The sequence below is a fragment of the Euprymna scolopes genome, chromosome 14 (assembly GCF_053919585.1).
Source record: "Euprymna scolopes isolate OS-2025 chromosome 14, ASM5391958v1, whole genome shotgun sequence".
NCBI classification, from domain to species: Eukaryota; Metazoa; Mollusca; class Cephalopoda; order Sepiida; family Sepiolidae; genus Euprymna; species Euprymna scolopes.
Genome location: NC_136495.1, coordinates 22,025,801 through 22,042,300, shown reverse-complemented (window position 1 = coordinate 22,042,300; position 16,500 = coordinate 22,025,801). Strand labels below are relative to the sequence as shown.

The 16,500-nt window shown below is 33.3% G+C and overlaps 1 protein-coding gene across 3 annotated transcripts in view; it reads left to right on the top strand.

Annotated features, from left to right (window-relative positions):
* The window catches only part of LOC145292903 (DNA damage-regulated autophagy modulator protein 2-like), a 166,163-nt gene that overhangs the window by 131,730 nt on the left and 17,933 nt on the right, over positions 1 to 16,500 (top strand). For all 3 annotated transcript variants that reach the window (XM_080139042.1, XM_080139041.1, XM_080139043.1), the window contains exons 4-6: positions 487 to 554; positions 8,486 to 8,631; positions 10,248 to 10,428. In XM_080139042.1, coding sequence (XP_079995168.1) covers positions 487 to 554; positions 8,486 to 8,631; positions 10,248 to 10,428 — 395 coding nt within the window. The remainder of the gene's footprint in view (positions 1 to 486; positions 555 to 8,485; positions 8,632 to 10,247; positions 10,429 to 16,500) is intronic.

The following is a 16,500-nucleotide window of genomic DNA, read 5'->3' as shown; positions in this document are numbered from 1 at the left end:
TAAAAAATATGACCTTTTTAATGTAAGAAAGGAAGAAAGGAGAGAGAGAGAGAGACAGACAGACAGACAGACAGAGACAGAGACGCATCCACTTTTTTCCTTCTTCTTTCTTTGCACTTAACCTGTCGGCAAGAATTCTCGCGAGCAGGAGTTTAAAACAGGTTATTCATTTTTTATTAAATAATTTTAATTAATTACTGTAAATATCGACATACCATTACACAGATATATACAAAAGTAGGACACTAAAATTACAATTGAATAACACTAAATATTAATTTATTATGAATTGTTTAAAAATACTTATGCAAATTAATAGTAAGTAATACAGCATAATAAATTAATGTCCGCATTTATTCATCGAGATGTATATTTTAGCAATATAACGAATCCTTTTCCTGGATAGTTGTATTCTTTTGTTATATGCATGAAAAATATATCTTTCACCCTATGTACTAGCTTTTAATGTTTCTTCTCTTTTTACAGCGACACAGGAACATACCCACCAGAGAGTTGTGTATTTGGCCAACTATTGAATATATTAGCTTTGCTCAGTAAGTATTTCTTTCCTTCGTAAAAAAAATCTCTCTATCCATTCTATTGACCGTTTCTTCTCTGTTCATAACGTGTAGTTGTTTATTGAAATTACAGCAGCACTAAAACCCTAATAATTTTTATTTTATTCTTAGTTTGGCTTGTATGGAGGATTGAACCGCTGAAATTTTAATGGGGTTCTGTCCCCAGGGATCGTTTACAAGTGGATTTTGTAAATATTCGGCACATAGTCGGTAACGTAAAGACTCAAAACTACATCCATTGTCTTCCCCTGTAGAATTTGATACATCTCTACTAAAAGTCGCTTTGTGTGTGCGTGTGTGAGTTCTTTCCTCATAGCTTCCGAAACGGCTGACCCTATCTTTAGCAATTTCATCTCTAGTAGTATTCTTAGATATGTGTTGTATAGAAAGTCATCCGGTAAGTATAGAAAATCGAAAAAATCCGCTCTTAAAAATAGCTTTTCTTCTCTTATAGATAAAAAAGAATAATTTTTCAAGGGAATATTTTACGTAACACCGGCCAAGGGAGATAATAAAATTTCGGCAAATCGTTTCCTCTTTAAAAATTATAGTTATATCTTAAGGTAGAACATTCGACTACAGATCGAACGATCCCCTGTTCAAGCCCGGGTGTACCTCACAATTTTATTTTTATTTTTTCTCATTAATGAGTTCAATTTACGATAAAAAGAGGTGCCATTTAAAATCGCAGCAAATCATTTTTTCGTTTGCATATTTTAAAACTAAACATTAATTAGAAGTAATTTTTCCATGACATTCATTGTCAAGCCGAAATATCAGTTGACGTGATATTGTAAACAAATACAGACGGAATTTGATAGACGATATTATCATTAGTATTGTTTCATTTTATTTATATCTTCTTTTTTTTACGAATTAGTCCACAAATTATTCCTCATAATATGTTATAATCAATAGAGAATTAATTCTATAATAATACATACACAATCTGCATAAATTAAGATATGTTTAAGCGTATTGTACGAGGGGCTATCGGCTAATGTAATATAAAATTGCATCGAAAGAATTGAAGTTTTAAGAATCATGCCATCATTTTCTCTTAGAGAGAGAAATACAAAAACACTTCCGGTGAATTTTACACGATAATATACTTTAATATTTTATATAGATTTTTTAACCTTTCTTTCTATAAAAACCACACACACACATGACGCATGCACACAGTCATTGAGTTATAGATAGATAGATAGATAGATAGATAGATAGATAAATAGATAGATAGCCTTATGTCAAAAGTTATAAGAGTATCAGGTTTTTACTAAAATTGGACAAGTGTATAAAGAGTATAGAGCAAAAATATGTACGTAAGAGTAATTCTATTACGAGAAAAAGTACTTAAATTGCTTGCAATCTGTAAAGAAAAGAATTGGCGCAAATAAGTTCTTATATATATATATATATATATATATATATATATATATATATATATATATATATGAAAGTTTGTAGACTCATGAGCTATTATTTTGGATCCTTTTCCTAAGGCGAGAAATCTTCGGTTGAACGGAACAATGAACATTGTTTGTTATTTGTTTTTTCTGCATCTGAATTAATTAATATTTTTTAGCAGTTGTAATGAACACATGGCAATCGACCATCTTTGGAGAATCTTTGGGCTTCAGAGTTCAGTTTCATTTTATTGCTTGGGTGCACACAAAAGTCCTAGTTGGATGTTTTATGATAGCCTTATTTTAAAAATTAGAAAAGTACTAGATATTTTAGTCGGTTAACAACAGGCAAAATTTATAGTCCATTGACATGAGTGCTTTATGCCTAATAAACGGTAGTATATACTTAAATTTGTGAATATTTTCCATTAAATACTAATCCATGTTAATTCATAACTGTGCATTGAGCGAATATCACAATACTTAGTTCGCTGCATCTTATAACAAAGGTATATACAAAATTTTAGTCGGATCGGCCCAATAGTTTCTGTAAATAGGTGGAACAGACAGACAGACAGACTAATAGAAATATAATATCGATAATTCTTTTACTTTACAGCTTGAAGTGAAACGAAACTATAAATTGATCATTTGAAAGACAGCTGGAAACTGAAATTCTTAAGTGACGACCAAGTTTCATATCCAATACCTTTTTTTTTCTTATAAATGGCAGCGTTTCTTTTTTTTTTTATCTCAATGTCTATCAGTTCGAGGAAAGAAACTATTAGAGTAGAAGACTTTCTGGCATCTAGGGACTTCTATAGTGAAGGTGTGGGATTTTGCTGCATGTCGGGTTATTTGGAAGTATCTATTTCGAGAGGGTACAAGTGCTACGAGTTGGCCAGAGCACACTCCATTAAAATACTTGTAAAACAAGCAGATGTATGCAACATTTCGTCGATGGGACAGAGGTTGGAGTTTGGTTGATAATGCACAACCTATTAGACTTTTTGGGACTCTGACTGATGGTAGATGCACCAGCCCAGATGTGGTAGCAATACTCTATGCATGGGAAAATGGTGGCTTTGTATAGATATTGAATACTCTCAGGTGTGAGTAATTTTCTAGCATGGTAAAGAGAGCCCACCTTCTTTGCAGCAGCCTTGGGCATGCCTTCAATGTATTTGTTCCAATTCATGTTACTTATGAATGTTAAGCCTAGGAGTTTGAACAAAGAACTCTCAAGTAACGTATTATTAGTCATGGTAATTAGTTGTTGAGAAGGTTATTTGTAATTGGTAAACGAAAGTAGCTTAGTTTTATCCGCGTTTGAAATGGGTATTATATATAATATGTTTTGGGAACTTCTTCGTTGCTGGAATAATACTGCAGGTTCTAGAGATTTTCAGAAGTCGGTCTTTGAGGCGATCAAAAATACTAGATTTTGTAATGATATCTGCTAATTCGAACAGACGGCCAACGTCTGTCACCATTCTTGTTGTAAATATTATTTTAGTGTGTTATTCGAGACTGCTGTTTATTCTGTTTTCTTTCCTCTTAAAGTTGAGAAACCCTTTCTTATATAAACAAACTCACGCACACTCATTCATTGCTTCGTCTTCAAACTTGTCGAAAATTTCTTCGACGCCAAGGGTTAGTTTCTACCTACTTACCTCCCCACGAGGGAAACGTTAGACACAAGGAATGTGAGAAATAAATATGAGAATAATACAGCTCCCCAAAATTGGAACAAAAATAAAAATTGCTTAAATCTAGAAAGATTCATCTTAATTGACAGAATAAATAGTTACTAGAATTTGTTCCTGGCCAAAAAGCTTAGATCAGATATAAAAAGTTGGATCAGATGAAAAGGGTGTGGAATGCTGCTAAATTGTAACTGTCAGGAGTAACTGATTAATAATTAATTGTAACAATACTTACAACTATAAAATGTAATAGAACTCTCAAACGTAACAATTAATAAAATTCTCAATGTAAAAATTAATCAAATTCTCAAATGTAAAAATTAATAAAATTCTCAAACATAAAAATTAATAAAATTCTCAAATGTAAAAATAAATAAAATTCTCAAATATAAAAATAAAATTCTCAAATATAAAAATTAATAGAATTCTAAATGTGACTATAGAATTTTCAAATATAATAATGAATAAAATTCTCAAATAGAACTTTCAAATATAATAATGAATAAAATTCTCAAATTGAACTCTCAAATGTGACAATGAATAGAAAATCTGGCCTTGATAAGTCGTGGCTCCCATATAGAAAACGTTTTTTATGTTCCTTTTAAAGTAACGTTAGCAATAATTTCATCATCAAATCTAATTTTCTTTACCAGTAACCGAGTTGTTAGTTTTTAGCATGGTTAGTTTATTCAATCTTGTCGATGTATACAATGTTTATGGACAAATCAGAGTTATAGTCTAACTGTAATTCGACATCTTTATTCGGGATTTTTACTTGTACGTATTTTCTTGCGTTTGTGCCATCCTGTTCGTCTTTTCTTGTTTTGTTTCCTTTATTCGTGCTGCAATTATTTCCAACTTTATTACAAGTCATATAAGCAATCTTTAAATCAATTAAGGGTTCCATAACGAAAACAGGGGCTAAGTTTTCCTGATTTTTACTGTAATGCCTTTTTTTTTTGTAGGAGAGTGAACACATTTTATTTTGTTTGTTTACCTTTTTTTAGGAGAGTTGGAATGTGTTTTCTGATGTATTTTTCTTTGGGAACAATGCATGACTCTTTAATATTCTTAGGATCTTGTTTTTTTTTTATTTATATGTCTTTGACAGTCTTCAACTAAATTCCTTTAGAATAAGACGCTTTGGCGTGGTTGCTTCGGCGTCGCTGTTTCGGCTTGGTCGATTCAGTGGAGAGACAATTCAGCGTCGACCACGCCGCTAAGCATTTTTATAAAGATTTTATAACGTTTTTTTATTATTAAGTAAATCAATATGAAAATATATCACTAACTCTTTTTAAGAAAAATCATGTTTTTGCAAAAAAATTATTTCGTTTATTATTTTCTAATTAATTTCTGAAGGATTAAAGCTTAAAAATATATATTTAAGTTAAAAATAAAATTATTTTAATTTTAGCTAAAACTGAACTAATCAATCGTGTGCTGAGGCTGCGTGTGTAGTGAAAAATGTTTATTTCGAGGTTCTCTTGTCTAGGCATTTTTTTTTATTCCAAACTAGCCTAGGTGCCTGGTGTTGCCCGGGTGTTTGAAAGTGTGTGCTGAGCAAAAAAAAAAAAAAAAAAAGTGGTAGTAGACAAGTACGCTTGAACTCGTACCGCGAAAGAAGAAAACAACGTGAAAAAAAGAACGTGACGTGTTTGCTGTTGCGTTCATCGCCAAACCGGAAGTGACGTCAGTTTAGATTAAGGCTAGACAAGCGAAAAAAGGGGATGACTTTCGAAAATATCAGCGAAAAAAGCGACCCCTCCCTGTAGAAAAGTGTCCAATTGAGGATGAATGAATTAATGTTTTTGGCCAATTTTTCGATATTTGTCGTCAGAAGGGTCGAGCTTCAAAATGATACCAATCTCGTGAAAATCCGTCGGCTCTGTCGAAAGTTTTAGACATACATACACACAGGTGATATTTATATTATAGAAGATGGAAGAAGATATTTCATCAAAACGTGGAAGAAGATATTTCATCAAAACGTGGAAGAAGCAAAGTGATATGCGATAGATACCTTTTTATTTTGGATGCAACTAGCAAAAAAGATCCTAACTTAACATTTTTGGCTTTGTAAACAGAAAAATCGGTGTAAAGAAAGATTCGCACAAAGGATGAGAAAGTGATTCGCCAGTTAAATGGACATATCCATGAACCATCTACTGCAAAAATAGGGTTGAAAAGATAAAAACAGATGTTAAGAAAAAAGTGCTGAAACTCTGGAACCACCAACCATTGTCGCAAATGAATGTTTAACTGGCACTTCTTTAGCTTTAGTTTTAGACTTATTTGCAATCCGAAAACTTATCGCAAGGAGACGAAAAAGTTTTAAACAAGGCTAACCTAACTAATTTAGAGAATTAAGTTATACTCGAATCTTATACGGTATATGTTCCCCAACTTGGTATGGAAGAAAAATTCTTATTGGGAGATACTGGAGTAAGTAATAATAAGTATTAATATTTGGAAGAATAAACTGGCATCAACATTTAGTCAGCCCAGAAATTTGGTTTGTTGGCGGGACTTTTAATATTGCACCTAGCTTTCTTTTCATTAGGTGTATATCATATCGGCTAAGAAACATGGTGGGGTTATTCCTATTGTTTATGATCTTCTTCCTAACAAACAAAAAACAAATTATTTTCGTTTATTTGAGTTCCTTAAATCAATTAAACCAAATTGGATCTCAACTTCTGTAATTTTGCAATTTTGAACAAACTGTAATTTATACTCTGCAACATGCATTTCCCGCCGTTCGTATTAAAGGTTGCTTTTTCCATCTAACCCCAAACACGCGAAGACATCTTGTTGCATTGGGTTTGTAAAATCACTATAAAAACTGATCCTGACTTTGCGTTATGAGCTAAAATGATTATAGTAATTGCCTTCGTGCCATTAGAAAAGAATGCACGGATACATTAGTTGCAATTGTTCCTGATTAACTAATTCCCTTGTTACATTGGTCTGAGGATAATTATACCGGACTACAGAATAGGCATCAAAATGCAAGGATAAACCCTATTTTTGCCCCCTTTTGGAACCTTTATGAACGAACTATAAATAAATCACGCTGAAACTGACAATCGACGTTTACAGTATGAACTAGGAATGCATCATCTGGAAATAGATGCCTTAAAGAAACTTCAGAAGAGCCGTGATGAATTTCTCGAAAACTTAGTCGCTGAGTATGTTGGATAACCTGTCGGTTTTTTAACATTATTTTCAGTGTATATGTACCGTATGTATATATGATGTGTATATAACGCGTGTATAAACGAGTCTCTATCTACTGTTGACGTGTCGTATGGTCTTGTTCATGTATTTCGTATGATCGTCTCTAGTTATGTGCATATTTATAGCGGTATATTTTTGTGTATGTTTGCATGTTCACATAAAACAAAAATAAAAGAACGGATACAATTCTATGGGGTGTACATCGGAGAATAGGGAAGCATACTTTCCATCTGGTTTATCTTTTGTTGACGGATCATTTGGAAAAAAAACTGCAATATGAAGATTCTTACAACAGAGGTCTTGCTTGTATTTAAAACCTTTATTTTTCGATACTTTCCCATGGAAAAAGACACGCTGGTGTTCAGTTCTACATCCTAATTATCGACCCCCCCTTTCGACCTCTGATTGCCAACTCTCGTTACAGACTGACATAAGTAACTTCCTACGTGCAAATCTAAAATTCATTACGTCATCGCTCACGTGATCAAAGAATCAAAACTCATCGCCTATTGTTTTTTGTTCTAACACTGTTTAAAATTACTACGTTAACATTTCTGTGAACTATCAAATGTAAATGCTTGGATTACACTCCTTATGGTATTCTACTTTTACAAACCATAATAATCGACCATTACAATACTCATCATAATAACAGACTATCTTACTTTCCGGGGGTTTCCGGTACACTAACAACATGACAGATATCCCCTTTCACAAAAACTTAAAAAATATAGAGTTGTTGATGAACGGATGAAAAGAATCATAATGGAAGTTGAATCATTAGACTAGAAAAAGAAAACTAGTCGAAATTCGTTTAAAATTGACTGAAAAATAAATTTATTAATTCATAAATATTTTTTTCATATTGAAAAAATAAAAAAGTTTCAAGTTTAGAAAAGTTACGTTTTCTGTGAAATTTTTAAATATTTTATTAAAGAAAAAACACTATTTTTTAAAAATAAAATGTCAATAATAAATGAATTCAAATATTTTTAGAAAATATATTTAACAAGTCCTTTTGCTTTTTTACTTTAAATAATTTATCTCAAGTTTAAATTTGAAAACATTTTGAAAATGGCCGTATTTAAATTTCATTTTTGAAGTCAGACAGTTTTTCTTTTAATAATTTTTATTTAAATTTTATTCAAAGAAAAATATCTTTATTTACTAAATTAACTTTTAAAATATAAACAAACTTTGACTATAATCATAATGTTTATTTACGATTAATGTAATCATGGAGAAGTTTTCATTGTCATTTTTAGTTCAGTTAAGACTTTTCTATCTTTGTGGAATAGGGAAATTTTAGGGCTAAATACTTCTGCTAGAAATTTAAGAGCTTCAGCAAAATTCAAGTCGTTTGTTTTACAGGGTAAAATATAATCCGCGAACTTATGTTCCGTGGTCCCATTATTTTCGGAATAGTATGCGAACGTTTTTAGAGTTTTCTCATCTTTCATTTTTCTTTATATCAAGGAGGGGAAAATATGTTTTCCTATTTTTTTACTTAAAAAAAATCTCAGATACACACGTTGTTTTCTTTTCTTTTCAGTTGGCATGACGCTTTATATACGATATCGACAAGTGGACGAAATGTATAAAAACTCAGGAAGGAGACGTTTAATATGTTTCAACAAATTTGCATTCGGCATCGGCCTTCTCGCAGCAATGGGGGTCAGCATCGTGGCCAACTTTCAGGTCGGTCAATCATCTTCATAAATTCGAAAGCATGTATATCCAAGCGGAACTGACGTCGTTACACGTCACGTCACTCTCAGAATATCATAAATTTTTACTTGTTTCTCGTTTGAAAATAGGTTATATATGAAGACAGTTTAACGTATCTGTCCTGTTATAGGATCATCATTCTCGAACAAGCAATAGAGTAACGGTTAGTCAAGAGGTAGTGTAATATCTTTTCTGTTGTTATAAAGCTACGCCTTATAATGGAGCATTGCTGCCACATCTGAGCAGGAGCTGTTCAGCGTGCTCTATCCAGCCTTGATAAAGTTCAAAACTGGCTTCGAAACCTAGTAGGTAATGCTTTTTTCGTCCCTGCAATCTCTTTCCCACAGAAGAGATATTTCAAGCCTGTTTCTGCTTTATCGTTATTTTCATGGCAAGTGCTCGACTGAACTCCAATCTATGGTTCCCCTTTGCCAAACTTTCACAAAGAACATTCAACTAGCTACAACCATTACATACGATTTCCCCTACTCTCTATCTGTGCCTAAATCTAAACATAGATTCTATGAACAAAGCTTCTTTCCCTGAACTGCCCGCCCGTGTAACACTGTTTCTCTAGCTTGCTTCCCAGTTGAATACAACATAGTAGCCTTCAAATCCAATATAAACAAATTCTTGTTGATCCTTCCCCATAAATAATCAAATTCTACCCAATTTACACCATTAACGATTATTACACTACCAACTTACATTCATTGACCCTTATCCTCGAGTGGTTTTCAGACCTTGATAAATGGTGACTCTTAAGTAAAAAATAAATAGATAAAAAAATAAAAGAGCCTTCTCCTAGGCATAACTCCTCTTTTAAGGAAAGGATAGTGTAGTATATGTTTGTTCTTCATGGCATCATCTGACCTTTTCTTTTGGGTAGAAAATACAGTATAGGTTCATTCGTTATGATACTCTCATCTCAGGTTAGCAAAGATATGCGACTAGAGAGAGAGCATATATTTGCTGCTATCTATGAATATCTTTTGTGGATACTCATCAAAGAATAATATGTTTAATATTCACTTAGATCTGGAAAAGAAATAGATAAAGTATATGTTAGTCCGTCATGATACTATATTCCCAGTCATTACCTCATCTTTTTCAGGAAGACGGCAGTGCAGAATATATTCCGTTTGTAATAATACGAACCTAGGCGGGCATTAAATCTTCGGCTTTTTTTTGTGAGTGGGAGAATAGTGTAGTATCTGTTCTGTTGTAATGAGACCTTCCTCTCAGGCATTACCTCCTCTTTTTTTTCTGTTAGTTCGTCATGATAACATACTCACAGGTTTTATCTCCTTTATTGAGAGGGTAGCCGTATAGTACATGTTCGTTTGTCAAGATATCACCTTTCCAGGCTAACAAAAATATGTGATCAACGGGCCCTTATACGTGCTAATAAAAATAATATCTTATTACATTTGTTTGACATAATTTGAATTAAACAAATTACAAACTCGTATGTATATACGAGTGTATACTTGTGTGTGGGGACTGTCTTTTTGTGAGTGTGGCTTATTTGTATATAATGTTTCTTTTCCTTTTCTTTTTCTTTTTTTTTTTTTTTTTTTTGGCAGGAATCCAATGTCCTCATAGGTCATGTGGTTGGAGCGGTGCTTGCCTTCGCTCTGGGCACTCTGGGTTACGGCTGGATGCAGACAATCATCTCATATCAGACCCGCCTTCCTGGTTCTTCACACATGCTTTGCCATTTTCGACTCTCACTCTGCCTCTTTGGTTCCGTTCTCTTCCTTGTCGGTATCCTTTTCACCAACTACATCTCCTCTTACTACCCCACCCACATACCGTTAGTAAAATAAATGGGAACAAAATTGACGTCAATCTACAGAGAAGAAAACCCCCAGAATAAGTGTTGAGACGATTAATCGGAATCGATAATAAAAAAAAAAATCGGAACTTTTTTGGGTATCCAGATCAGTATTGGTATCGGAAAAATTTGTGTTTATTTTCCGATGTTAAAAACGATTCCTTTGTCTGCCTTTTTTTTCTTTTTTTTTTTTTTTTTTTTTTGATTTTGTTTAAAACAAAATCTTCCACTCTTGATAGTAATGTTACAGTATAAAATATTTATTGATTTTAAACAATCAGTAAAACGAAAATCTGCAGCTCATCCCCCACAAGTGTATTTTTATGTTTGAGAACATATCTGTGCATTTAACATGTGTATTCCCCGTAATAGGGAAAAAATAATAATGTCAGAATTAAGTATTTAGAGATTTATAAAGAATCGGAATCGGGAATTTAGTATAAAATCAGCAATTATATCGGAATCGGGAAAAATATTGAAATCGTCCCATCACTACTCAGAATATCATAGAAAAATTACCTCCTCTCCTCAAAAAAAAAAAAAAAAAAAATGAGATACATAAAATGTATTTTTTATAGAATCGTTCACGAAATTGAAACCGTCTTTTGTGCTGTAAAAACGAAAGCTCAAAGTTTAGGGATGGATTAGGGTTAAAGGTTGGAGCGTGTGAAAAGAAATGTAAAACCATAGTTGAAGTGACAGTTGCTAAGTAGTTAACGACACGGATTGAAAACCTGGCTGTGCCAAGTTCGAATCCAGTTCGTTCCACAGAAACGCTTTCACTTTAGGATGCTGACAACCTTCATGCGGTTCTTCTAGTAAGTACCTGATATCTTTCGAAACTGAATTCTAACTAGAAAAATATTGAGGATCCTAAGTCAACAGGTTATAAATTCTGCCCGTTTTAACGGTTTTTAAAAACCTAGTAGTCTCTATTTTTCGAATAGCCATGTTTTTGTTTTTGGTTTGAATATTAATTAAAATCTAACGTATTTTTATCATTTATATTATTTGAAGTTTTCGGACTACTATTCTCATCTTTGATTTTATTCTCACAGCATGGGTCTAGTTCAGAATTCCGTATAGCTTCCCAAGTTCAACGAGATGCACCAGAAGAAGGTCGGAGTTTACATCGGCCGAAACGCGTTGAAAATATCATCCAAGATCAACATTCCGAATGATCCAAATAGTTCCAAAACGTTTTGCTGTGTGCAAAAACTTTTTTTTTTTTTCGTTTGAACGTTGGAGGATAAATTTCAAAACCAACTTGAAAATATTTTTGGCGCTAATCATGGAAGTTTTTAAAAGAACAATTTTATCTTTTGTTTTAAGGCAAATGAAAGAAATGACTAAACTGAATTTGTTATTAAGCGCTAGTTTAATTGGAAAAAATAAATAGAAAAGTAGAACTAAAAATTTTGTTTGCGTTTGATTGAGTTGTTTGAGCAGATAAAAATATTTGAAATTTAAAATCATGAGGATCTTTAAATAAACGTTTCTAGATCGTTCCAGCTTGCAAAAATGAAAATATTTAACCAAGAGAGAAAGAGAGAGCAAGAGAGAGAGAGAGAGAGAGAGAGAGAGAGAGAGAGAGAGAAAGAAAGTGAGAAATAGTGAGAAAGCGAGAGAGAGAGAGGGAGAAAGAGTGAGAGAAAGAAAGCGAACAAAAAGAGAGAGGGGGTGGGTAAACGAGAAAGGAGAGAGAGAAAGAAACAGCGTGCAAGAGAGAGGAATAGAGATAGAGGGGAAAAGCGATAGAGAGAAAGAAAACAAGTGAGACAGAAATGAAAGAGAGAGAGAAAAAAAAAAGAGATTGATACTGACAATTAATATACAATTCGAATTCGCTAGCCGGCTATGAAACGATCATCAGTCAGTAACGATGTATATATTAGTGGCCAAGCAAAAAAAAAAAAAAAAAGAAAAGTAAAATTCATCCCGAAGCAGCAAAACTAAAGCTGGCCCGCCAGGACACTATATATACACATGTAGACAAATTTGGGAATATTTTACTGGTTTGAAAATATAGGTTCTTTTTTTCAAATTGTCATAAAATTTTAACCATAGAATAGTACTATAATCTTCAAAAAGCCTGCAAATTTTCATGTAGTTTCGTCCCATAAATATGAGCATTACAATATTCAATTTGGCTACAAGTATATATATATATCCCCAAAACTACTGGCCTTGATGGACGGGAGATGAAAACATACTGCTATGGTTTCAAATGAGCTGAATAACAGCAAGGACACTTGATTCCAAATATTTCTCATGTCATATCTCCCATCCTTTGGAAATAGGGTACGATTATGAATATCTCAAGTATCAAATAATCCTTATACACTGTGAAATTTACTTTATGTATGAAAACCAAAGAGAGGATATATAACACGTGAGAAATATTTGGAATCAAGTCTCCCCTTGTTGTTATTTCAGATCATTTGAAACCATAGCAGCAAGTTTTAATCTCCCCCTCCATCAAGGCCAGAGATTTGGGGGAAATATTAGGTATTTTGTAATTCATATACAAAACTAGGAAAACAAATGACTATAATTGAAACATGTATGGCTATAAAACAGTGCCAAAATAGGCTCTGTATGGTTTTCATACATGCAGTAAATTTCACAGTGTATAAGGATTATTTGATACTGGAGATATTCATAATCGTATCCTATTTTCAAAAGAAGAAAGATATAACATATGAGAAATATTTGGAATCAAGTCTCCCTTTGCTGTTATTTCAGATCATTTGAAACTATAGCAGTATGTTTTCGTCCCCCGTCCATCAAGGCCAGAGGTTTTTGAGAAATGTGTACATATATATATATATATATATATATATATATATATATATATATTGGCTTTCTTGCCAACGGTATTCACTCTCTTTTGAAGGCGATTCACAAGAAAACCCGCAAACAGTTTGCCGAAGACATGTCAACAAAGTACATGGATTACTGAAACCATGTCCTCTGTGATGAAGTTTAATTTGATGGCTTCAAGCATGTGTGGCGTAGATCAGGTGAGGAGTACAAAAATAAGTGTGTCAGGCCTAGAGTCAAGCATGGTGGTGGGAATGTCATTGTCTGGAGCTATATGAGTGCTGCAGGTGTTAGAGAGTTACATATCATTGAGAGAAGCATGAACTCCAAAATGACTGTGAAATACTGCAGCAAAACTTAATCCCTTCCCCCCAGAAATTGAGTCGCAGGGCAGTGTTCTAGCATGGCAATGACCCCAAAATACCTCAAAGACGACCACTATTTTACTGAAGAGGTTGAGGGTAAAGGTGATGGACTAGCCAAACATGTCCCCAGAGTTCAGCCCAATAGAACATCTTTGGGGGATCCTCAAGCAGAAGGTGGAGACGCGCAAAGTCTAAAAAATCTGCTAGTTCCGCGACATTGTCATGGAGTAGTGGAAAAGTATTCCAGTGGCGTCCTTTGAAGCTCTGGTTAGCCCTATGCCCAGGAGAGTAAAGGCAGTTTGGGATAATGACTATGGTCACACAAAATATTGACTGTTAACATAGTGTATGTTAATATCAACAACTTTCCCTAAGGAGTGTACACACTTTTGTTGGCAAGAGTTTAGCTTTTAATGGTTGTATTTTGAATCATTTTGAGGGGAAAATAATATAAGCTGCATACAGACTACTTTTCATTGTGTCAAAGTGTCATTTTGTCAGTGTTGTCTCATGAAGAGATATTCTTAAGTATTTGCAGAAATGTGAGGGGTGTACCCACTTTGTGATACGTTGTGTGTGTGCGTGTATATATATATAACTACTTAATTTACTCACATAAAATTAAATACGAAAGTATAGATTTATGCGTAAACTTTAAGTATTTACTTCAAAAGTGCTCAATACGTAGGTAGAGCTAGTTAGTAATTTATAAAATATATATGGCGATTAAGCTACACTGAATATAAGCCTGAGGAGTCCTAGAGTGGATGAAACGCCGAATATTCAGTGTAGCTTAATCGCCATATATATTTTATAAATTACTATATATATATATATATATATATATATATATATATATATATATATATATATATTGAGACAACTATCATTAAAAAGCACGGAATCTTTATAACGCAATATGCGTAAGGATTATGGAAGTACTTCTATCGAAAGTCCTCACCAAGGAAACTTATGGATCCAACATAAACAATTTTTGAGAAAAACAAAAAAAAAATTATTCGGAGATTGGAGAAAGTAAAAAAGAAAATAGTGAAACAGAAAAATTCCGTGCTTTTTAATAATACTTGTCTCAATGAGAATATGCTGCCTATGAGAGAGAGGGCGGGAATAGAAATTAATTAAACATTTTACTAATAATGGGAGAGAATTCGACACAGGAGTGAAAGAGAGCGAGCAATCAAGTTTTCTCTCCTCCTTTCACTCACTACAAACGATAAACACACATCCCTATACTCCCCGCTCTAATCTTTACGTGCCTCTGTACTTAAACTACAACTCTGCTTGAAACATATTGCTATAATTCATAATGTGATTATGAATTCATTTGCCATTAAACAACGCCAAAAGAGGTGATATTTGATTTTTATAGAGAAACTGACGTCATCGAATTCATTTTATAATTTTAGTTTTTAGTTTTTATTGGTTAAATATTTTTTGAATTCTGGCACAATCGAAATTTACTTTTAATATTCAAATGAGTTGAAATAATTTCAAAATCATTTGTTTAGTTTCATACTCATTTAATTTTTATTGATTGGTTATTGATTTGTGAATTCATTCCACGAGGCTGTCTGACATTGTCGACCAATATGAGAGATCCAGTGACAGCACGTCTTTCCAAAATGGCCAATATGTCATATATCCTTGCAAATACCAACATCGCCATTTTCTCAGTAATCTCTCAATTCTGTAATTAAAGCATCATCATCATCATCATCATCATCATCATCATCATCATCATCATTCTCCCTAATTTTATGAAACTTGTGACGAGTAGTTTTTTTTCATAGGAGATCAAGTGACAGCAAGTTCTTATTATCTCTGGACTATATTCTTACTTCTTATAGACATTTCGAATGCAAACTTTTCTTGTCTTATTTTTTTTCCTCCGATCTCTTGATTCTGTCCCCCCTACTATGACATCTAGTGTGCTACTATCGAGTTTAATAAAAAAAAAAAAAACAACGGACACTTATGCATAGAAATACAATGGTATGTCTTTATTGTTTGGTTGCAACAAACGAATAAAATCCGTGAGAATTGTGGTTGAAAATATAACGAAAATTGATCTCTAAAATTTGCTTGCCTAATTCGAGCTGGTTGATATAACATTTTTGAACACTTACATATCCTTATCTGTCGTGCCTATTCCGGGATTTCATCTACATACTAGCTATATACCACTGCCAGATGTGACTTCCAGCTAAGTTTTGTTTATTTAAACAGCGGATATATTTCAATCGGTGAGACTGCCGGTGTCCTTACAGATGTCTATGTAAATCAGCCGGATTTTATTCTTGCTATATTCTGTAGAAATTTTATTTTCCACCTTCTGTCTTTCCTTCTCTCCCCCTCCCCTTCTTTACTTCCCCCTTTTCTTGGTGTATCTTGTGCTGCTACTGCTTGTTATATCACGTGCCTTTCGATTGATAAAAGGAGATGTGTGTGCCATTTTGTTGGAAGTTTTGCACACGAGAAAGAAGTCGGCTCGCTATCCCGCGTCAAGAGAAAAGACATTAAAAATCGCAAGTTTAAACAAGAGAAACCAGTGGTTTGGTTTCTTCTTCAATCGGGATTCGTCAAGGAAGACAACACAGAATTAGTCAGAAAAGACTATTTAAAAAATTAGAGTTGTAAACGAAATTACAACGACGTCTTCACCGAGGAAGAAAGAACTATTTTAAGGCCTAGAATTGGTCTAATAAAAAAAGAATACTAACTCCAAGGAGGCGTTAGAAGTCACGTCAAAAGGAACCAAGAAATCTTCTATAGAAATACATTGCACCACAGAAG